Source organism: Lipotes vexillifer, unplaced genomic scaffold, assembly GCF_000442215.2.
Source record: "Lipotes vexillifer unplaced genomic scaffold, Lipotes_vexillifer_v1.1 scaffold914, whole genome shotgun sequence".
Classification (NCBI taxonomy): domain Eukaryota; kingdom Metazoa; phylum Chordata; class Mammalia; order Artiodactyla; family Lipotidae; genus Lipotes; species Lipotes vexillifer.
This window is the reverse complement of record NW_006780388.1, coordinates 155,213-178,154: the sequence shown is the minus strand read 5'-3', so window position 1 is coordinate 178,154 and position 22,942 is coordinate 155,213. Positions and strand designations below refer to the sequence as shown.

Below are 22,942 nucleotides of genomic sequence, written 5' to 3'. Positions count from 1 at the left end.
CCTGCTCTGGACCCAGGAGGCCCAGTCACCACAGGCTGCCCTCCCGGGCCATTCTCTGGTCACTGGCTCAGTCTTAATCCCTCACCCGGGCTCAGGCCTCGGAACCGATGAGTCAACACAAGCCGGCTCTGGACAAACACCCCCTCCTCCTGGCCCTGGGGTCCCTACTCCACACCCACCCAGTTCATCCTCTTCCCAAGAAAGGGTGCAGCCTCTGCTGGTCCAGGGATGACTCGGAGCAGCCCTGGCCAAAGGAACTTCCTGCAATGCTGGAAACATTCTGTATTTTAAGGGAGGCACGAGCCACATGTAGCTATTGAGCACTTGGAATGTGGCTCGTGCAACTGGATGTTTAATTTTGTTGTTTATATTTTTTATTTACATGAATATATGACATGTTCATATCCATTTAATTAATTTAAATAGCTGCCTTTGGGACTTCCCTGGCAGTCCAGTGGTTAGGAATCTGCACTTCCATTGCAGGGGGTGTGGGTTTGTTCCCTGGTTGGGGAGCTAAGATCCCGCATGCTGTGCAGTGTGGCCAAATATATAAATAAATAGCTGCCTGTGACTGGTGACTGTCACATTGGGTGGCCCCAGGCAGAGGGGAGAAGTGGATGGCCTGGAACCCTGGCCTCTCCTCAAAGCAGGGGCAGCTTGGGGTAGGGGCTGGTTGGGCAGCTAGGGCCTCAGGGACTGAGCTGTGGGGGTCACTTGGGGTCTGTTGAAGAGGCCAAGTTTAGCTTTCGGAGCCTGAGGCTGTCTGCCCCTAGCCCCTTGGTCTGACCCAGCTTGGTGGGCAGAATCATGACCCGAGCTGACCTCTTGATGTTGGAGTGCCGTCTCCAGCACCATGGGCCAGGCTCCTTCATCCCTCCCAGACCTCTGACTCAATGCAATCGCAGCCCTACCTCTTCCTCTGCCAGTCCCTACTCCCGGCGCTGTTCTGACTTGGATGGGGGGCTGGCGTAACATCTAATCTGCTGAAAGGCAAGAGCGACACTCATCCTTTCAACCTAGAGGAGTCAGAGGCCACAGCGGTCCTGGCCCAGGTCTCCCTGAACACAGAGCTTGGGTGCAGGGGCTTTGCTTTTGGAAGTGACCCTCGGGCACAGGAGCAGGGACATGGGGGAGGGCACCCCAGGAGAGGCAAATCAACCCAGGGTACAGTCGCAAGCCGGGCCCTGCAGTGGGCTAATGGTGGTCCCCCAAAGACAACAAGTCCAAGTCCTAACCCCCTGCAACATGGGAATGTGAACTTATTTGGAAAAAGGGTCTTTAAAGATGTAATTAAACTAAGGATCTCAAGATGAGATCATCCTGGATTTACCGTGGGCCCTGCATCCAGTGACAGGAGTCCTTATAATAGAAAGGCAGAGGGAGACTGGAGACAGAGACACATCAGCAGAGAAGGCCATGGGATGCCCAACTTAGGCAGAGATTAGAGAGATGTGGCTTGTGGAAGGAGGAAGGGGCCACAAGCCAAGGAACACAGGCTCCAGAAGCTGGAAAAGGCGAGGAAACAGAATCTCCCCTGAGTCTCCAGAAGGAGTACATCACTGCCAACACCTTGATCGTAGCCCAGCGCGACTGATTTCAGGTTCTGACCTCCAGAATTGTAAGATCATACATTTGTGTTGTTTTTTAAGCCACTAAAGAGTGTGCTGATCTGGGGCTTCCCTGGTGGCGCAGTGGTTGAGTCTGCCTGCCGATGCAGGGGATGCAGGTTCGTGCCCCGGTCTGGGAGGATCCCACGTGCCGCGGAGCGCCTGGGCCCGTGAGCCATGGCCGCTGAGCCTGTGCGTCCGGAGCCTGTGCTCCGCAGCGGGAGGGGCCGCAGCGGTGAGAGGCCCGCGTACCGCAAAAAAAAAAAAAAAAAAAAGAGTGTGCTGATCTGTTACAGCAGCAGTGGGAAATTCATACATGGGGTCCCTTCTTCCCTTCCCCACAGGGGACTTGATCTGCCACCATCATGGTGACTCTGGGCCAAAGGAAGGTCATGGGTGGAGGTGGGAGAGTAGGGGGTCAGGGAGTGGGTGTCTCCTTCCCCTTCCATCTCAATGCCATGCTCTCAACAGAGTCTCATGGGAGACGGACCCTCTCTCCAAGCTGGCACTATTTACCACTATTTTGTTTCAGACTTTTCCAATGTGATTTTTTTTTTATTATTGTGATCAAATACACATAACATAAAATTTACCATTTTAACCATTTTTAAGTGCAAGTTCAGTGGCATTAATTACACTCACACTGCTGTGCAACCATCACCACTATCCATCTCCACAACTTTCTCATCTTGCAAAACTGAAACTCTGCACCGATTAAACATTAACTCCCCACTCTCCGTCTCTGTGCCCTGGCAACCACCCTTCTACTTTCTGTCTCTGTGAACTTGATGACTCTAGGTATCACATATAAATGGGATCGTATAATATTTGTCCTTTTGTGTCTGGCTTCTTTCACTGAGCATAATGTCTTCAAGGGTCATCCATGAACCTTTCCTTCCTTTTTTAAGGCTGAATAATTTCCGCATTATCCCCATGTTAAAGGAGGGGACACTGCAGCCATATACACTGCAGGGACACTGGAAGGTAACAGAGCCAGAACTCACACCCAGGCCAACCTGACTCTGGCACCCAGCGCTCACCACTCTGCCGCCCAGCCCCCTCCCTAGCTCCCTGTTGACTCCCCTGGGCATCCTACCTTCCTTTCACTTCCTCCCCTCCTCACTGAGAGCTCCTGGGGCTCAGAGGCTTTACTTGCCTTTGGACCCCAACTCCACATGTAGCGCCTGCCTGTGTGGAAGTGACTGCACTTGGGGGTGGGCTGGGGGCTGAGGTGGGTGGGGCCTGGCTGTGTGGCCCTCTGGGTGAGGCTCCCCTGGACTCAGCCTCCGCTCAGTTAAAGTTGCCCAGTGACCAGGACAACCACACAGAGTTGTGCAGGCTACAACCTGCACACCTGTACATGGCCACCCTGCCAATGATCCTGATGGCCCTGGAAGGTCCCCAATCTAGGAGGTCTCTGAGCTCTGCTCTTGGGAGGAGGAAGAAGGAACAGGATTAGGAGCAGCCCAGGACAAATGAGATGTGATGCAGAAAGCAGACTGAGGGTTGCTGGAGCTGGGGGGAGGGAGGAAGGAGGAGTGACTGCTTGATGGGTATTGGTTTTCTTCTGGAGTGATGAAAATGTTCTGGAACTAGACAGCAGTGATGGATGCAAAGCCTTGTGAATGTACTAAAAGCCACTGAATTGTACACTTGAAAATGTTTAAAATTTGTAATTTTTATGTTATGTATGTTTTATCATAATAAAAAAATGTCCCACTCTCTCCAGCTTCAGCACCCTCCCCAGGCCTTTATGTATTCTAGGGCCCAGATCAAGGGCCACTTGTGTCCCCACAAGGGTCTGGACTCTGGACCCTCTCACTCCCCACCAGCTCCCCTGCCCCCTCCCCACGGTGTCACATTAAGCTTTCCGAGGACATTTCCCTGCAGGATGCCTTCTGGGGGCATCTGTGTTTGGATTGGGCCCAGTGTTTTACTCAAATAAATGCATTACTGATGGCTGAATTTCCTGTGGCAGTGGCCCAACTGTGGGAAGATATTCAAACATGCGAGGTGGTTTCTGGAGTCTTCAAAACCCACCATACCAAAAGGCAGCTGTGGCTCGGTCATTCTCACAGGGCAAGAAGGAAGCGGCAGATAGAGGCTGAACGTCCTGCCCCTGAGACTGACTTCATGCCTCCAAGTATTCCCATCGAATCAGCCCATTCTTTTGGTACCTCCTCAGTCCCGAACCAGGATGCCTGGATATCTTTGCAGCTCTGCCTGGGAAATCACATCTTCTGGGTACTTCCGCTGCAGCCCTGGGGCAAGAAGTCCTGGGTTTGAGTTCCTTACTAGCTGTGTGACCTAGGGCAAGTTACTCAACCTCCCTGTGCCTTAGTTTCCTTGTCTTTATAACAAGGATTAACAGAGTTTTGGCCTTAAAAGGTTTTTTGCTTTGTTTGTTTTAATTTAGGTATAGTTATAGAACATAAAATTAACCATTTTAATGCATACAAGTTAGTGGCATTTAGTGCATTCGCAGTGTTGTGCAACCACCACCTTTGTGGAGTGCAAAAACATTTTCATCACTGCAGGGGTTATTTTTTTTTTTTTTTTTTTTTTTTTTTTTTTTTTTTGCAGTACACGGGCCTCTCACTGTCGTGGCCTCTCCCATTTGCGGAGCACAGGCTCCGGACGCGCAGGCTCAGTGGCCATGGCTCACGGGCCCAGCCGCTCCGCGGCATGTGGGATCTTCCCGAAACGGGGCACGAACCCGCGTCTCCTGCATCGGCAGGCGGACTCTCAAGCACTGCGCCACCAGGGAAGCCCCTGCAGGGGTTATTTTTGAGGATTAAATGTGTGAATGTTTGTAAAGCCTTCGAACTGTGCCTGATACAGCACGTGCCAAGTAAGTGCTCAAACCGTAGGAGTGATGATAGGAAAACAGAATAGGAAGCACGTGGCAGGTGGTGCTATTACTAATTCGCTTCTCTTGGCTGGAGGAGGAGGGAGTTAGGCTCTCATTTCCTTCTAGGCCCCATTTTCCACTTTGAGCTCTCTGTACCCACGCAGCGGTCGCACCCCTCCCCCCCCCCCCAACCCAGTGGCCTCCTCACCGGTTGCGGGCAGGGGCAGCGCTGATGGTAGCCAGGAGACCTGGAGCCTCCCCGAAGTCTCAGGGCCTCTCCTCTGCTCCTCGTGACTTTTCTTGCCCCCAACCCCTTTATCTCCCACGCCAGCTCCTACTCCCCCAAGCTGCCACCTTCTGTGGCCAAGAAGACATGAGTGGGGTGGCTAGGATGATTCAGCCTGGGTGGAAAAGTATAATAGGAGGGTGAGCACGCCCACAACTGGGAGGAGCTCTTGCGAGCGGACCTCCCCCACTTACGAGAGCGCACCGGCTCCCTCCCCAGGGCTGGCATTTACTCCAAGCATCCTGGGATCCCCAGGCGCTATGAATGACCTCCAAGATCCCCCCACACTGCCAGGCCTGTCCGCTTAGAAGAACCATTTGGGGAGCGTGTTAAACAAGCACGTTCCCAGGCTCTTCGAGCAGTGCACGGGATTTCAACATACACCCTGCTGAGGGAAGTCTTAGGAGTTGGAGAGTTTGGGATAGATTGCTCCGCCCCACCTTTCCAGGTGTAAACATCCCAATTTGTGGTTACTTTGTGCCAACTCAATGCCTTTCGTGCTGTAACAACGGCCAACAGTGTGAATGCTCACTACGCGTCCTGCACTGACGCCCAGGAGGAGCATGAGTTTCCCTGATGAACCCCGGGTCCAGCGATACACCCCGGACTCCCATCTTCCTCGACAATTCCCCTTGGTGGCGACCCCAGGAGCCATGGACTGTCGTTTGCTGCCACCTTGTGGCAGGGATGGGAACCGCGTGCCCCATTTCCATTCTTGATAACCTTAACCAAGAAAACGCAGAGTACTTACCGTGTTCCATGTCCCCAGTAAGATCCTGCGGACGTGGGGTAGATGAATAAGACAGACACGGTCTCTTGCCCTTGCGAAGCTCACAGTCTCCTGGGTCAGACCTACAAATAAATAAAATGAATGAATAAATAAGGTGATTACAGAGTGTGACACACGCTAGGAAGGAAGCAAACGGGCTCTTTGTCACAAGCTGCAACCATATATTTGATAAACAGAGCGCTGTCTGTCTCCCTGTACACACTCTCCCTGCCCAGAACTGTGGGCCACGCAAGGGCAGGCAGCTTGTCTGATTCCCTCTTGCAAATGGGTGAAGTCACACAGTGATGGCATATAGTAGGTGCTTAGTAAATGTCAAGTGAATGAATACACGGATGACAAGGTTGTCCAGAGCCAGCTTCTTGGCTCCTCCAGGACAAACAGATGGGGAGAGGGAAGGGAGGGCTATGGAAGGAAGGCTCGGTCCCCGGGATCCTGGGAGGGCCGGGAGGGTTTACTTGTGAGCTAAAGTGAGAAGGATGGGAAATCGTCACCCTCCCGGGGAAGCCCCAGTCCACCCTGTTTTACGTTGTACCCTCACTCCGCTCGCTTCTTGAATCCCTTCCCTTGGTATTTTCCCCCATCTCACATAGTACTATATATTTACTATATATTTGCCTTATTTATTTAATGTCTGTCTCCCCCACTGAAATGTAAACTCTACGAGGGCAAGGATTTTTTACCTGTTCTGTTCACTGATGACTCTCCAGCGCCTAGAAAGGCCTGACACTTAGCAGGAGCTCTGTAAAAGCAAGCATGTGAATGAAAGATGCACGTTGGCGTCTTAGGGCAGGGCCAAAAGGGCTCTGGGGCGTAGCCAGTGGAGGGAGCAGACTCAGAGCCCAGGAGGAGGGGGTTGACCCGAGTTAGGGAAGGGGCCAAACGTGAACTGTACTAGGGCCAGCGGGGCTGGGCGGGGCAAGGGCTCTCTTGGGAGCAGAGCTAGTCTGGGGTTGGAGCCTTGGGGCGGGGTCTTCCTCGGGCTGAGCCACCCCTGAGGCTGCGTGCTTTAGGGGCGGGACCCTATGGAAGCGTGGCCTGCATGAGGAGTGGCCAGTCTGGAGAAAGGGCCGGGGTGGGGGCGTGGTCAAACAAGGATGCGTAAAATGAAGGGAGGGGCTAAGGCTGGGGTGGGGCCAGTCTGGGGCGGGGCCTGTCCAGGGGGTAAATCTGGGCGGGGCCGGGGCTGAGCGGAATGGGAGGGCGGGGGCGGGGCCAGGCCAGGCCGGGATCTCCACTGTCCTGGGTCCTGGAGCGCTCCCCGCTCCCGCAGTCCCCTCCCTGACCGGCCCGGACGCAGGGTGTGCTGGTCAGGACGCCCCACGCTCGGCGATCGCCGGCCCGGACTGCAGGGTCCAGCAATCGCGGTTGCGCCCCGCCCCAGGTGCTGCGCTCTGGGCCAGGCGGCCGCGGGGGATCCGGGCGGGCTCAGCTCCGTGCTGCCGCGGGGCTGCGTCTCGGAGACTCCGAGGGCTAGGGTGAGCGGGGCTTCGGGGGACCTGTGCATGCATGCGTGTGGGCGCATGCATCAGTGTGTGTGCGTGTGTGTGAACCTCTGTGCGCATTCTAGAGGGGATGCTGTGTGCGAGCATGGAGTTGAGTAGGTGCGTGCTCCAGGGAGCTGGGCGTGTGTGCAAAGTTGAGTGCGTATGCAAGGGCGGTCCCGTGTGGGAGGGGAGTCGTGCATGTGTGCACGTGTGTGGCAGAGACAGTGCGTATGAAATTTGGTGAAGACTGTGTGCGTATGTTAGGGCGTCTTGGAGGAAGATGGGAGGGCAGGTGCAATGATTCTTGGGGGGACTGCAGGGTCGGGACACCCATGGTAAGCTGTGGGGTGCAGTGGGTGAATGAACTGTGGGAGTGTAAGAACTGCGAATGTGTGTGTTTCCAGGTGGGTGGCTTTATGGGGTTTTCCGGGGACCCTCAGGATGAGGGTGGAGGAACGTTTGGGGGTACTGATTGCTCCTGAGGAGTGAGTGTGGTCTGGGGCATTGAGTAATGGACAGGGCAAGTGTTTGGGGCATGGCCCAAAGTAATTTGGGGATCACATCGGCCCCTTTGCTTTGAGGGCTGGGAGATGTGCGGATGGGGCCAGAGGGATGGGCCTGCCCCTTGCTGGGGGAGCAGTGGGCAGAGTTCCTGCTTCCCGTGGAGGGAGCTGCTCCCTCATCAGATGCCCTCACCCAGGCTCTGTGCCCTATTCCTGCCTGGCTGGCTTCCGCTGGTGGTCCTGCGAGAACATGGTGAAGAAGTACCAGTCTCCTGTCTGTGTCTACAAGTACCCATTTGAGTTGGTCATGGCGGTGAGTGACCTCTGACCCTGGGGCCCCTTGTGTAACAGTTGGAGGGAAACAAGAGGTCAGCTATGATTGGGAGGGAGACGGAGACCCTTGGATCCCCAGATCAGAAGGAATTAATGAGCTACTCCACTAAGCTGGTGGGTCCAGCTTCCAACCAGGCTATCCCACCTTTCCCCATAACTTCTAGAACCCTTGCCCACTGACTCAAACACAAGGTCTTTCTTTCTTTTCCTTACTGAAGCTTACCTGTTTGCATCTTGGTCTCCTTTGTCAGAAAACAAGGATATCAAGGGCCGAGTTGTTTGCTGGCTGTCGTTTTGTGTACTGATAGTAATAATAATAATAATAATAATAATAATAATAATAATAATGGTACATATTCTAATGAGGATGATGACAGCAGCCATTCACTGAGGGTTTGCTAAGTTTACATACGTTGTTTTGTTTAATTCCCAGAAGCTCTTATTATTCTCATTTTTACCTCCATTAAACCAAAGCTCGGACAGGTGAAGGAATGGCCTTAAGTTCTGTGGCCAGGAAGAGGTAGAGCCGGACTTGGACCTGCACGGGGACAAGGGGGGAATTCCAGGGCCACAACACCCCCCATGCCCTCCCTCTGCTCACACACCCCCTCCCCTCCCCTTCAAGGAAGCTGAGACCAGGGGGAGAGGGGGCACGTGTGGGCAGGAAGGGTCTGAGAGCAGTTGTCTAACTATGCAACATAGAATTGTCTCCCAGGCGCTCCTGGATCAGTGGTCTGTGCACCGTGGGGCAGGTGCTGGTGACAGGCAGACGTGGGTTTCCTTCTTGGTGCCAATCACTCTGCCTCTCAGAGCTCTCCTCCCCAGTAAAACAGAGGCAGTGCTATGGGGTTGTGGTGAGGAGTGAGTGAAATAGTGCCCGATGCCTCTGGCTCAGTGCCTGGGACACAGTAGGTGCTCACTAAATGCAGCTGTCCCTGTTATTACACCACATGGTGTTTTAAGTGATTGTACTGAAAGTGTAAGAAACACCAGAATCCACCCCCATTGTCCTCATCCCACCCTTGGTTGCTTAATCCCAGCCTTCTTTCCGAGGACTTTGATATCAGTTGACAGCTCTGTGTGTGTGTCCTCCCCTAACCTATTCTATAAATCTACCTACGTATGTCACATAAAAGATGAAAAAGCATCATTGCAGTAATGCATACATGTCATGCTGTAATGTGTAGATGGTTCCAGGTCAGGAAAGAAGCAGGAGCAGGCCTGGGCTTGTACTGACAAGCTGGGTGACCTTGGGTAAGTTACTTAACCTCTCTGAGCCTGCACTTTCCATCTCTAAAATGAGGATTACATGGTTTCCAAATCTGGGGGTCTGTTGTGGATTAATTGAGCTTTACATGTAAAGCTCCCAGTACAAGGTCTGGCACAGACCAAATGCTATTACTGTTATTGTTACTGTTATTGTGTTTTTTCTGTGGCTGTGTGACTTTCCTTCATTTGTAATGGGGGTGGGACACCCCAGAGACTTAGGGATGTGCAGTCAGAAGTGCTGCGTCCCTGCCGTTGCCTGTGTGCTCTGGCTGTGTGTCTTTAGAAAGTCACTGAATTTCTCTGAGCCCCCATTTCTTCCTTTGTGAAATAGGACTGGTTATATGCACCGCATAAGGTTGTAATTAGGATTGGAGGTGATTATAGTGCATGTGTGGTGGGGGGGTGGGGGAGGGGAGGTGGCCAGCACAGGGCCTGGTCTATACTTAGTGGACAATAAATGGCAGCTAAATATAAATAATCATCCTCTGTCTAAGGCTCCAGACAGCTCACATATTCTGACCCTAGGACTCATTCATTCATTCATTCATTCACTCAGTAGAAGAGAGACACTGTCCCCACTTTTCTGGGATAACCTATGGCCCAGAAAGCCATGAAGCCAAGAAGCTGAGACAAATGACTATAGAATGGAAAACTAGCAAATTTTTATTATTGCACGGGCTTAATAAATGTAAATTTAATTTAGTATCTTTAGGATTCTCAAAAAAATATTTACAATCATTGCATTTTAAAATAAAAATGCCTGCTAAGACTTAAGACTTAGCACTTAAGACTGTATTAATAGGACTATTGGAATATGTGAAGTGTATTTTGTCAGCTTTGAGTTCCATAATTGACTCAGTTTACTCCCCTAGCTGTTAACGATCTCTAGGGGTTGATGGATAAATGCTTGTGGGTACAACAGGAAACAAAAGTTTTCAGATATTTATTATCTGTATTGTACTAATTTGTCATTTGTATTTTTCAAATACTGTGTCGCCTTATCTCCATACAGTCCTTGTTGGTGAAAGGGCCCCAAACCGCCCCAACATTGTCGACAAAGCCACTTTGCCGACTGTTTACAAAACATCATTGTCCCCAGAATAGCTGCATAACTCAACATAACTTGCTCGCTGTGCAGGCACAAAAGGGTTTTTCTGCACTTAATGTCGGTCTTTGTTTCTCAGCTAAACACTTGCCCTCAGTTTGGGTCAGATGCCAGGGAAGTTTCGGATGAACTCAGCTATTTTGACCACATCCGAGTGACCAGACAAGCTGGCTTTTGGTTTTTCTGTTTAACAAAACTGACTTGAGAATGAAAGCATCCCTTCACTTCTTCAGAAATCCACCAAACCACTGAAGTTCACAAACCACTGAAACTGGGTTTGTGGAATTGGTTATAAAATAGTACTAAGGCAACCTTTCTAGATCCAGATTAAAATTTAAAAAAAATGAGTTCTCTCTTTCATTTCAAAAATGTAACTAATCCACTGAGTGGGTATCTCTCTCCTTGGGCCAAAATCCTTGACGTGAATTCTGTTTCTGAAGGATGGAATTCTAGGGACCTTTGCTTTCTCCTTTCTTGATAGTATTCTGTATTATTGGGTTCAAAACAATGAGCTTGTATTATCTTGGTAAGCAGAGGAATACAATTAAGACAATGGAGGCAGCTGCCTATCCAGGGTTGGAGAGAATCCCTTGTCCCTTTGAATGTGGGGTCCCCGAAGGTGGGGGGTCTTTGTGGAGATCCCAGTATGTAGAACACAAAGACCATGTTTTGGACTGTGGACTGTGGTTACTTGAGCCCTGAAGGCCACTCTCTGGTCAGCCTACAGCCTGTTGTGAATGATTTCCAGCTCATCTGGGCTCTTCTCCTGAATGGGTGGAGGTTACGAGCCGGATCCTCCAGGCTGGGTCCCTGTTCCAGTTTCTTACCTGTGAAATGGAGATAATAAAGGCCTCTGCTCCTCAGAGAGCTGAAGTGAGGATTAAGTGAAGGGACATGTGTACCTGGACAGAGCCTGGCATGTTGTTTAATGCTCATGAAATATCCCTTAAGTGTATTATTATCATTTATTGTTTTAACAGCTTTTTTGAGCTATAACTCACCTACCATACAATTCACCCATTTAAAGGGTCCAAATCAAGCAGCCACATAGCACAGGGAGATCAGCTTGGTGCTTTGTGACCGCCTGGAGTGGTGGGATAGGGAGGGTGGGAGGGAGGGAGACCCGGGAGGGAGGAGATATGGGAACATATGTATATATGTGTAACTGATTCATTTTGTTGTAGGGCAGAAACTGACACACCATTGTGAAGCAATTATACTCCAATAGAGATGATAAAAAAAAAAAAAGGGTCCAAATCAAGGGTCTTTAGTATATTCATAGAGTTGTGCAACCATCACCACTGTCAGTTTTAGAACATTTTCATCACCCCAGAAAGAAACCCCATACCCTTTAATCATTATCTCTTAAACTTCCCCATCGGGCCTGGCCCTTGACAACCACTAATCTACTCTCTGTCTATGGTTTTGCCTATTTTGGACATTTCATATAAATGAAATCATACACTATGTAGCCTCTTGTGACTGACTTCTCTCACTTAGCATAATATTTTCAAGGTTCATCCAGGTTGTAGAATCTATCAGTATTTCAACCCTTTTTGTGGCGGAATAATATTCACGTTATGTGGATAGACCACATTTGTTTATCCATTCACAAGCCTATGGACATTTAGATTGTTTCAAATTTGGGGCTATTATGAATAACGTTGCTGTGAACACTGATGCACAAGTTTTTGTGTGGACCTATTCCTTCCAAAGAAACCCCTGCTGTGAATGGTGGTTGTTATTTAGAATATTTAGGCAGATTCTATTTTAAATTTGATTTAACAAACATGTACACAGCACCTACTAGTTTTGAGTCCATTCAAATATTAACTCATGTGCTTCTCAGAACTACCCCATGAGCTAGGTTCGTTGGGTAACCCCATTTTACAGTTGAGGAGACTGAGGCACAGAAAGGATGAATGGATTATCCAAGGCCACACAGTGAACACATGGCAGGTGTGGACTTAACTGCAGGCAGTTTGGCTCCAGAGTTTACATCTCCAACCATGAGCTCTGCTGTTTCTCAGGGCTGAGGATCTGAAGTTATTGGGGTGGCCTCTGGGCTGAGTAAGCCGTCCCATGGGGCAGTTACCATCAGGTTTGTGTCTGGAATGTCCACACCCCATCAGAACCCTGCAAAGGAGAGCAGAGCCAAAACCTACAGTCCCTGGCTTCTTGGAGGGCAGCTGATCACAACAGTCCAGAAAGGTTTAACGAACACTCTGTGTGCCCACCCCCTCAGGCCAGCTCAGAGGCAAGTACTTTAATAGTAGCCTCAGCTGCAGCAGAAGAGGAAACTGAGGCTTAGAGCGGTTAAGGAGACTGTCCCTGTGTCAGTGTATTTGTTTGCTAAGGCTGCGTAACAAAGCATCACAACTGGGTGGCTTAGAACAACGGAAATGTATTGCCTCCCAGTCCTCGAAGCCAGAAGTCCAAGATCCAGGTGTCAGCTGGGTCGTGTTCCCTCTGAAGGCTCTTGGGAAGGATCTGCTCCAGGCTTCTCTCCTGGCTTCTGGAGCTCCTTGGCTTGTGGTGGCATAACTCCAACTTTCACATGGTATGTTCCCTGTGTGTGTGCACTTCTATGTTCAAATTTCTTCTTTTTTTTGTTTTTGGCCATGCCGTGCAGCTAGTGGGAGCCTAGTTCCCCGACCAAGTACTGAACCTGGGCCCTCAGCAGTGAGAGTGCAAAGTCCTAACCTCTGGACCGCCAGGGAATTCCCTAAATTTCCCCTTTTTACAAGGATAGCAGTCATCTTGGATTTATAAGAACATCCTAATGACCTCATTTTAACTTGATTACCTATATAAAGACCGTATTTCTAAATGAGGCCACATTCTGATGTACCCAGGGTTAGATATCCAACATAGCTTTCTGGGGGGACACGATTCAGCCCATAACTCTCAGTCAATGGCATCATTAGTAAATGGCAGAGATTTGAATTTAGGGAAACTGACCCCATAGCCTGAGCTCGCAGCCAGACATCCTGGATTCTGTCTCTGACGTTCAGTAAACATCTGTGTGCCAGTGGTTGAGGTGGCTTCAGAAATAACCTGGCTACCTCTTGTCCGTCCACTGCCCAGGGGTCCCTGTGGGGCTCAAAGAAGGAAGACGGCATGATAACTTCCTAAGCAACAGGCTGGCTGTTCATCCGGAGGAAAGGTTATAGAGGTGAGGGCTGTTGGTAGCAATTAAGTGTTAAAATATTTAAAGACCTGGACTTTGTATTGATAAACAGCTTGTAATTTAGCAAGTGGGTTATTAATAAGGAGCAGCCTCTGAAGGTAAATCCTTGCAGTCCAGACCAACAGGAGGCAGTTAAAGTTGGAATCGTTGTTATGGATGTAGTTTTAATAAAGCAGCTGGGGCCTTATTTAAATGAGTTTAAATTAGTTCCCTGGAGCCTGTCATCTGATCCCGTTGCTAACAGATTAAGGGAAGCAACATTTTCCACCCTGGATTTCTTACAGGGCCCTGATGGGCTCTGATCTGGGCTGGGAGAACGGAGGTGATCCACTGCCCAGCAAAGTAATCTGATTTCAGAGGGCCCTGAAATCAACTTTAGGCCCTCATTCATTAGTTTATGCATGCGTTAATTCTTGCATGTATGCATTCCACAAATATTTATTGAGTTTCCACTGTGTGCCAAGCACTGTGCCAGGTTGCAGGAGCTACAGACTAGGTGATTCTTAGCACTTCTTGAAATGCATCATTATTCTGTTAATTTGCTTGCCTACTTGTTTATATGGAATTTGCTTGTTTATTTGTTTATATGGGTCTTTTTCATTGCATTAAGCTTCAGAAAGGGGGAGACCTGGTCTGTCTTGTTCTCGTTCTGTCTTGACCTGGTTCTCCTGACATGATCCCTTCCTGCCCTCATAGAGCTTGCAGAGTGTGTGTGTGTGTGTGTGTGTGTGTGTGTGTGTGTGTGTTTGTAAGAGAGAGAGAGAGAGAGAGAGAGAGAGAGAGAGAGAGAGAGAGAGAGAGGGAGGGAGAGAGAGTGTCCAGGCAATGTCATGTAGCAGGATTTGTAATTGGGGCAGAACTTGTTTCTTTGAAGAAATGAATGTGGCTTAGTTGGGCCCCTGTGATTTAGAAAGTGGCTGGTGGGGTCAGTTCATTTCTTCAAGGACTTTGGGAGCTTGGGAAGGTGTGGAAAGTGGATTGGAGGGGGGATTTCCATCCCAGAGGTGGGGAGAGCTTGGGGAAGCAGAGTTGACCAAGGCTGGGTGCATTTCGGAGACACTTAGAAAACCTAAATTAGCATTTCGGGACTTCCCTGGTGGCGCAGTGGTTAAGAATCTACCTGCCAATGCAGGGGACACGGGTTCGCGCCCTGGTCCGGGGAGATCCCACATGCCTCGGAGCAACTAAGCCCGTGTGCCACAACTACTGAGCCTGCGTGCTACAACTACTGAAGTCCACGCACCTAAAGCCCGTGCTCCACAACAAAAGAAGCCACCTCAATGAAAAGCCCGTGCACTGCAATGAAGAATAGCCCCTGCTCGCCGCTTTCTAGACCCAATGCAGCCATAAATAAATAAATTTATAAAAAAATAAAAATAGGGCTTCCCTGGTGGCGCAGTGCTTGAGAGTCCGCCTGCCGATGCAGGAGACGCGGGTTCGTGCCCCGTTTCGGGAAGATCCCACATGCCGCGGAGCGGCTGGGCCCGTGAGCCATGGCCGCTGGGCCTGTGCGTCCGGAGCCTGTGCTCCGCAAATGGGAGAGGCCACAACAGTGAGAGGCCCGCATAACGCAAGGAAAAAAAAAAATAAAAAAAATAAAAAATAAAAAAAATAAAAATAAAAATAAAATAGCATTTCCCTCCCATCATGATCCTGACATAGCACTAAGTGTCAAGACACCCTGGGTTGGCCTCACTGCCGCCCTGCCTCTCCCTGAACCATCAGGGGTACCAGCTGATCCCGGAAGTCCGTGGGTGCAGAGCATGTTCACAGGAGAATTGTTCCCCACTCCGCTCCCCAAAAGTGGGTAAGAAGCCACAGCAGGCTTTTGTGCAGTGCCCTGGCCCAGCGGAGGGGCTACACATTCCCGCAGGGCCAGAGAGGCCAGACGTTCCCCTGGCATGACCTCACGAGGACACCAGGTCCCAGCCAGGCAAAGGGAGGCTGGTTTCCTTCCTCTTCCTTCCTTCCTTCCCTTCCTTCCTTCCCTCCTTCAGCAAATATTGGCTGGGTGTCTATGGTGTCCCAGGTGTGCTACAAGGCCGCTGGGGAATCCAGTGGGGAAGGAAACAGACCTAGAGACAGAGGCATTGACTATAAACAAATAAACACAGACATGATATCCTACTCCAAATCACAATCTGGTAGGGCTATAAACCATCCAGAAGATGGCTTACCCTCTTAAAAAACTGTGGTAAAATATACATAACACAAAATTAACCATTTTTAGGGGTACAGTTCAATGGCATTAAGTGCATTCACATTGTTGTGCAACCATCACCGCCATCCATCACCACAAATTTTTCATCCTCCCGTACTGAAACTCTGTCCCCATTAAACACTAACTCCCTGTTCTCTCCCTCCCCCAGTCCCTGGCAACCACCATTCTACTTTCTGTCTCGATGAATTTGATGACTCTAGGGACCTCATATAAGTGGAATCATACAGTATTTGTCCTTTTGTATCTGGCTTCTTTCACTGAGTATTATGTTTTCGAGGTTCATCCATGTTGTAGTGTGTGTCAGTATGTCATTCCTTTTTATGGCTGCATAATATTCCGCTACATGGCTGGACCGTATTTTGTTTTTCCATTCATTTGTCAATGGATATTGGGGATGTTTCCACTTTTTTGGCTACTGTGAATAATGCTGCTGTGAACATGGGTGTACAAATATCAATTCAAGAACCTGTTGGTTTACCCTTGTCCATTAAAAAAAAGAAATCTATGTGGTGACTGGCACTGTGCTAAATGCCTCACATACCTTATCTCCCTTTAATCTTTTCAGCAAACCTTACAGAGTCAATATCATTGTCATCATCATCATCCTTTTCTTTCTGACGAAACAGTCTCAGAGAAGCTAAGTTGAGGTCACCCCGCTGGCAGGTGGCAGAGGCAGTGTCTAAACCCCATGCGTTGCGTTGTCTCTGCCACTTCACCATATCCCAGCCTTGCCCCCTGGGTCCTTCTGACTCTTTTGTCTCCATTGTTTTGTTTCCTGAGCTGCCTTTGACTAGAATAGCAGCAGGTTTCTCAGCTCCAGGGCCAGCTGGGTACAGCTGTTTCTATAGATTGTATACAGCAGTCATTTCAAAATGTTCCAGAGTGATGTTGCCCTGGTTCACCCATGTCTGCTTGCCTTCATCAGCGGAGATGTAACTACTGTCATCGGGTGTCTGATAGCTCCTTCAGCAACTCTGAGCAACTCTGCCAAGAGCTGGGGGATCCACACAATGAAATATTATTCAGCTGTGAAAAGGAATAAAGCACTGACACAGGCTACAACATGGATGAACCTCAGAAGCATAATGCTCAGTGAAAGAAGCCAGACAAAAGGCCACGTATTGTATGATTCTGTTTGCATGAAATGTCCAGAAAAGGCAAATCCAGAGACAGAAAGTGGATTAGTGGATGCCTAGGGCTGGGGTGGGGGGAAAGGGCAATGACTGTGATGGGTGTGGGGTTTCTGTGGGGTGATGAGACGTTTTGGTATTAGAGAGTGGTGATGGTTGCAAAACTTTGTGAATGTTCTAAAATCCACTGAACTGTACATTTTTATTTTTATTTTTTAAAATAATTTATTTTGGCTGCGCCAGGTCTTAGGTGAGGCACGCAGGATCTTTGTTGTGGCATGCGGGATCTTTAGTTGTGGCATGCAGCCTCTTAGGTGCGGGTGGGATCTAGTTCCCTGACCAGGATCGAACCTGGGCCCCCTGTGTTGAGAGCGCAGAGTCTTACCCACTGGACCACCAAAGAAGTCCCTGAACTGTACACTTTTTAAGAGTGCATTTTATGGTATGAGAATTATATCGCAATTTAAAAAAAGAGTTGGGGGAGCTGAGAGGATTGATACGTCTGTCCTGGGGTCTCCCAGGCTTGTGGGGGAAGCTGGGGGTGGACAAGAAAGTCCCCTGAGGAGTGTGACAGGGAGGGTACACTTTGTGCAATGGTCACGGTTGTCAGTGCCAAGTCCAGCCTACAGCACGGAAAGAGAAGGTGAAGTGTTGGCCTAGAATATGTTGGTGTGGTTTGGATATTCTTTTCCCACTTTTGGCGGAAGGTTTGGGGTAAGCAGCATTCCAGCTTCCTTTGAATTTGCATGAGGAAGAGCAGGAAGGAAGGAGGGAGGGGAGGGGAGGAGGGAGCAGCTGTCAAGTGATTAGCAGAAATAGCTTTTCTGTACTTTATAGAATCTCACTCTTTTTTAAAATTTAAATTTATTGAACAAATGCTTATGTAGAACGAACCGTGTGCCAGGCACTGTTCTCAGCACTTAACCAAAACAGACTCCTTTATTCCCCTGATGGCTCAGTAAGGGAGCTACTTTTCTTATTCTCCTTTTAACAAATGAAGGAAGCAGGGAACTGAGAGCTTGATGACTTGTTCAAGGCTACAGAGCTGGTAGTAAGCAGAGCAGAGATTCAAACCCAAGCCCCAGAGTCCACACCCTTCATGGCTAAGCTACACTGTCCTTTACTCCTTTATCATGTAATGGCTATTGAGTGTCGACCGCATGCTAGGCATTTTGCTAAGCACTAGGGATTCAGGGCTGATGACTTTTTTTTTTTTTTTTTTTTGCAGTACGCAGGCCTCTCACTGCTGTGGCCTCTCCCGTTGCGGAGCACAGGCTCCGGACGTGCAGGCTCAGGGGCCATGACTCACCGGCCCAGCCGCTCCGCGGCATGTGGGATCTTCCCGGACCGGGGCACGAACCTGTGTCCCCTGCATCGGCAGGCGGACTCTCAACCACTGCGCCACCAGGGAAGCCCGGGGCTGATGACTTTTTACTTCAGCAGTTGTGACACGGGAAAGAAGGAAAGAGGCACAGCTGAGCATTCATTGGGAGGTTTCATGATGACTTCCCTTTGCAGAGTAATCACGTTCTCAGGGAGAAACAGGAAGTACTGTGCTCAAGGTTACCCAGCCTGGAAATGGGCAAGTCTGGCTAGGAATCTAGGCTCCCCTTTCCACATGCTTAGTGTGTTGATGTGGATTTTTGCAGGATGGGCAGCTCATAGGAGACCTTCAGTAGAAGTTTCCACTGGCCTCTGCCTGCCCCAGCCCTGTCCCTGCCTGGGCAGGTACTGGGCCTTGGACCAGCTCCCTTTCTGAGCTGGCATGTGTGGGTGTCCCTCTCCAATCACTTGGCGGAAGGGCTGAAACCAAATCCTTCTGCTACCCTGTGTCCCCGAGGAGGCCACAGCATGTGTTTGTCCAGCTGGGAGAAGCTCAGGCCTGATTTGTGGGGATAGCAGTCAGCGCCTGAGGCTCTCAGGTAGGGATAAAACTATCTGTGTGAGCTGGTTTCCAACACAGGGAGGGTCCTGTGAACTACCTGATCCTGTAAGACCCTGTCACCTGCCAAAGGCAAAGGGCCCCTGATCTGAGGGTTTTGGGCCAGCAGGATTCAGGATTTCCAAAACACTGACATTTGTGATGTAGCCAATGTCCACTGAGAGGCAGGACTGGGAGGTTCAGGATTGGGGGCTGGGTCAGATGGGCCTGTGATCCAACCCCACCACTTACTGGCCCTGTGATGCCAGGGGCAAGTCACTCTGCCTTCTTGAGCCTCAACTTGCTCATCTGTAAAATGGGGAAGTACTAGTTTCCATCCCAACGGGATGTCATGAGGACAAAATGGTGCAGTCAGCCCTCTGTAAATGTCACCATAACAACGGTGTCCGACACCAGCCGTCACAACCCCAGGGAATCTCTGGCTGACAGCCTCTGACCCTGGAGAATTAGCACTGGGGTAGACTCCTTATTTTGGGGCCCCCTGCCTTCCAGATGGAGCCTGGGCTCTGGGGTCCCCACAGTGCTTGGGGTGGCACCATTGTTGAAAGAGCAGTGCCTTCCCTCACACAGTCAGGGAAAGCTGTGTCCAAGAGCCCGTTTGCTGCTGATCAGCTCCGCCGTTATCTGGGGGTGCCAGACAGGATTCTTCCAACAAGAGGTTTGTAACAACAGGAAGTTGGTGAAGTTCAGTTGGCTGTGTGCACTGCACTAACGGCCTGTCATTCCTCTCCCTGGACCCCTTTCTTCGGGCTTTTTGGGCCATTGGCAAGTTTGCATTCTTTCTTTCCTTGCCCGTCAGCTTTTCTTTGTTAGCCCTAGTTAGCCCAAGAACTGAGATGGGCACAGGTCTGAGTTCAGTGCCGCAAAAAAACATGTAGCCCAGGCCTTGGGTATGCCATGTGCAAGCAAGTATATGGTTAGAAGGTGCCGTAAGTGCTACCAAGAAAATGAACAGGACAGAGAACAGTACAGGAGGCAGCTTTGCAGGGATGAAGGTAGGGGAGGATGTCCCAGGAAGGGGGGCCGGCACAGATGAGTCCCTGAAGCCAAAACATCTCTTTTTTTTTCTTAAATTTATTTGTTTATTTATTTATGGCTGTGTTGGGTCTTCGTTTCTGTGCGAGGGCTTTCTCTAGTTGCGGCGAGCGGCGGCCACTCTTCATCGCGGTGCGCAGGCCTCTCACTCTCGCGGCCTCTCCCGTTGCAGAGCACAGGCTCCAGACGCGCAGGCTCAGTAGTTGTGGCTCACGGGCCCAGTTGCTCCGCGGCATGTGGGATCCTCCCAGACCAGGGCTCGAACCCGTGTCCCCTGCATTGGCAGGCAGACTCCCAACCAGTGCACCATCAGGGAAGCCCCCAGAACATCTCTTGAGCCTTCAATCCAGGTCTCCTACCCTCTGGAAGCCCCTGTGACTCAAACCTCTCTCCCCCTTGGATGTCAGGTGGATTGATTAGTGTTCCAAGAAGAGGGAGCAGCAAGTACAAAGGCCCTGTGGCAGGAACAAGCTTGGTGGGTATATTTGTTTCCTGTGGCTGCCATAACAAAGTACCACAAACTGGGTGGCTTAAATAGCAGACATTTTTTACCTCATAGTCCTGGAGGCTAGAAGCCTGAGATCAAGGTGTCGGCAGAGCTGGTTCCTATTGAGGGCTGCGAGGGAGAATCTGTTCCATACCTCTCCCCTAGCTTCTAGTGTGGCTGGAAATCCTTGGTGTTCCTTGGCTTCACCCCAACCTGTGCCTTCATCTTCACATGGCATTCTCTCTGTCTGTGTATGTGTGTCCAAATTTCCCTGTTTTAAAAGGATGCCAGTCCTATTGGATTAGGGGCCTCCCCTCTACTCCAATATGACTTCATCTTAATTAATTACATCCACAACAAAGCTATTTCCAAATAAGGTCACATCTTGAGGTACTGGGGGGGGGGGTTAGGATTTCAACCTATGAATTTTGTTAGGGGTGGATGACACACAATTCAACCTATGACAGCATGTTCCCAAAACAGCAAGGCTGGAGCAGAGAAAACAGGCTGCAGTGGGAGGTGGGATGGTGGAACAGAGTAAGGAGTGTAAGATAAGAGTGGGATTTGTTCTGGGCATCCAGGCCTGTTCTGAGTATGTCGTTCCATCTGGGGAGCAGGAGAGAGACTGCAGAACAGAGGAATTGGAGATGCTCAGGGGCAGTGTGGCCACTGCTTGGCAGGAGTTGAAGGACTGAGGGTAGAGAAATCAAGACCACGTGGCCCCGGGGGAAAATGCCTGGGCTGTTTCCAAGCTGCTGAGCAAGGGGTTCCTGAGGGAGCAGGGGCTGGGCTGGCTTGGGATTTAAATCCAGGTTCACCATATTGCACTGTGTGACATTGGGTAAGTTACTTAGTGTCTCTGGGCTCCAGTTTCCTCATTTGTCAAGTGAGGGCACCATTCAGAGGATTAAATGGAAGAAGGCACACAGCTGGAGGAGCAGAGTCGAGGCCTCACTGTGTGCCAACTGCTCTGAGACGTGATCTAGTGACATCCTTACCACCAGCCCATTTTATATATGATGAGATGGAGGCTCAGAGAGGGCAAGCGACTTGCCTAAGGTCATGCAGTGAGAAGGTAGCAGGAACTCAAATTGAGCCTGACCAGTTCTGACACATGCACCCTTTTCCCTCCATAAACTTTCAAAAAAAGGTCAGCATCCCTCTGCCCATCACAGAGGTGGGGCAGAGCCCAGCTCCTCTGGCTCTCCCTCTGCTCAGAAGGGGCTGAGAGGGTGTTGTTTGCAGTTCTTGCAAATGTGCACTGTGCCACCATTTGAGTCCTGTTGCCTGGAGAATAAAAACCCTGGGTGCCTACTATGTTCCAGGCTCTGCCTGAGATACTCAACCTGGTATATACCCATTTTCCAGATGATGAAACAGCTAAGAGAAAAGAAGGGACTTGCTTCTCCTGGAGGTGGAGCTGGGCTTCATGCCAGGCGCCTGACCCCACCCCAAGCTCTGCTTACTTTGCTATGCAGCTCCTTCCTCAGTGGAGAAATGCCTTCCTTTGAAGGAGGGCTCAAGGAGGCCTGAGATGTGTAGGGGAGACACAGTTCTCACGGGGCCTCCCTTGCCAGCCCTGAGGCTACACCCCCAGGAGTGCCATTGTGCATTCTCCCCTGAGGAGAGTTATTCTAACCCTGGGGTGTTTGTACAAAGCAACCAGCCTCTACACATGGAGGCAGCCCTGTCCTCCTGACCCTGGCGGACGATGCGCTGGGTTGGCCTCGTGGGACCTTGAGTGACACCAAGAGCACCTTGTCCCTCCCACGCCTCTGCCCTTCTGAGCTGGGTGGTCCCGCCTCCCTGCCAGGAGCCAGGAGGGATGGGAAAGAGGTGTGTGTCCTCAGATGCCGGCACTATTTTTGGAGCTCACTTTGATCCTTGATTCTGGGACACGTGGCTGTGACAGGCTCTTGGAGCAAACCCTGCTTGAATACAGTCAGCCACGGATGCTGGTATGCCCCTCGGCGGCTCTGACCCTGGCACTTCTGGAATTGAGCTCTCATCCTCCAATCTGGATGCTTTTTCTTTCTTTTACTTGCCTAACTGCCCTGGCTAGAACGTCCAGGACAATGTTGCATGGAAGCAGCCAGAGCAGACATCCCTGCCTAGTTCCTGATCGTAGGGGGAAAGTGTCAGTCTTTCACCATTGAGTATGATGTTAGCTGGGGTTTTTGTAGGTGCCCTTTATCAGGCTGAGGAAGTTCCCTTCTATTCCGAGTTTGTTGAGTGTTGTTTTTTATGTTTTTAATCATGAAGGGGTGTTGGTTTTGTCGATTGCTTTTTTCTAAAAGATATCTTCTTTTAAAATGCTCCAAGCCATATTTAAAATAGATAACCAACAAGGACCTACGGTATAGCACAGGAAACTCTGCTCAATATTCTGTGATAACCTAAATGGGAAAAGAATTTGAAAAAGAATAGATACATGTATATGTATAACTGAACCACTTTGCTGTACACCTGAAACTAACACAGCTTTGTTAATCAACTATACTCCAATATAAAATAAAAAATAAAAGACAAAAATAAATAAATAAAATGCCCCAAGCTAGCCCACTCTACCTTCCCAGGGCAAAAACTCAAATGTAGAGTCAAAACGTGATTTGCCAAGTCATAGCTCAGGCTCTCCTGTTGTCACTGCTCTAGAACACATGTTAAGACGGTGGTCTTGGTAATACAGGCACTAGTCACTGTCCACAGGCC

The 22,942-nt window shown here is 50.0% G+C and overlaps 2 protein-coding genes across 2 annotated transcripts in view; one reads left to right on the top strand and one right to left on the bottom strand.

The window, feature by feature from the left end:
• PPL (periplakin) overlaps positions 1–7,042 on the bottom strand; it is a 58,350-nt gene extending 51,308 nt beyond the window's left edge. The window contains exon 1 of the mRNA XM_007453651.1: positions 6,856–7,042. Coding sequence (XP_007453713.1) covers positions 6,856–7,042 — 187 coding nt within the window. The remainder of the gene's footprint in view (positions 1–6,855) is intronic.
• Positions 7,043–7,771: 729 nt separating this feature from the next.
• The window catches only part of SEC14L5 (SEC14 like lipid binding 5), a 39,253-nt gene continuing 24,082 nt past the window's right edge, over positions 7,772–22,942 (top strand). Inside the window, exon 1 of the mRNA XM_007453452.1 lies at positions 7,772–7,834. Coding sequence (XP_007453514.1) covers positions 7,772–7,834 — 63 coding nt within the window. The remainder of the gene's footprint in view (positions 7,835–22,942) is intronic.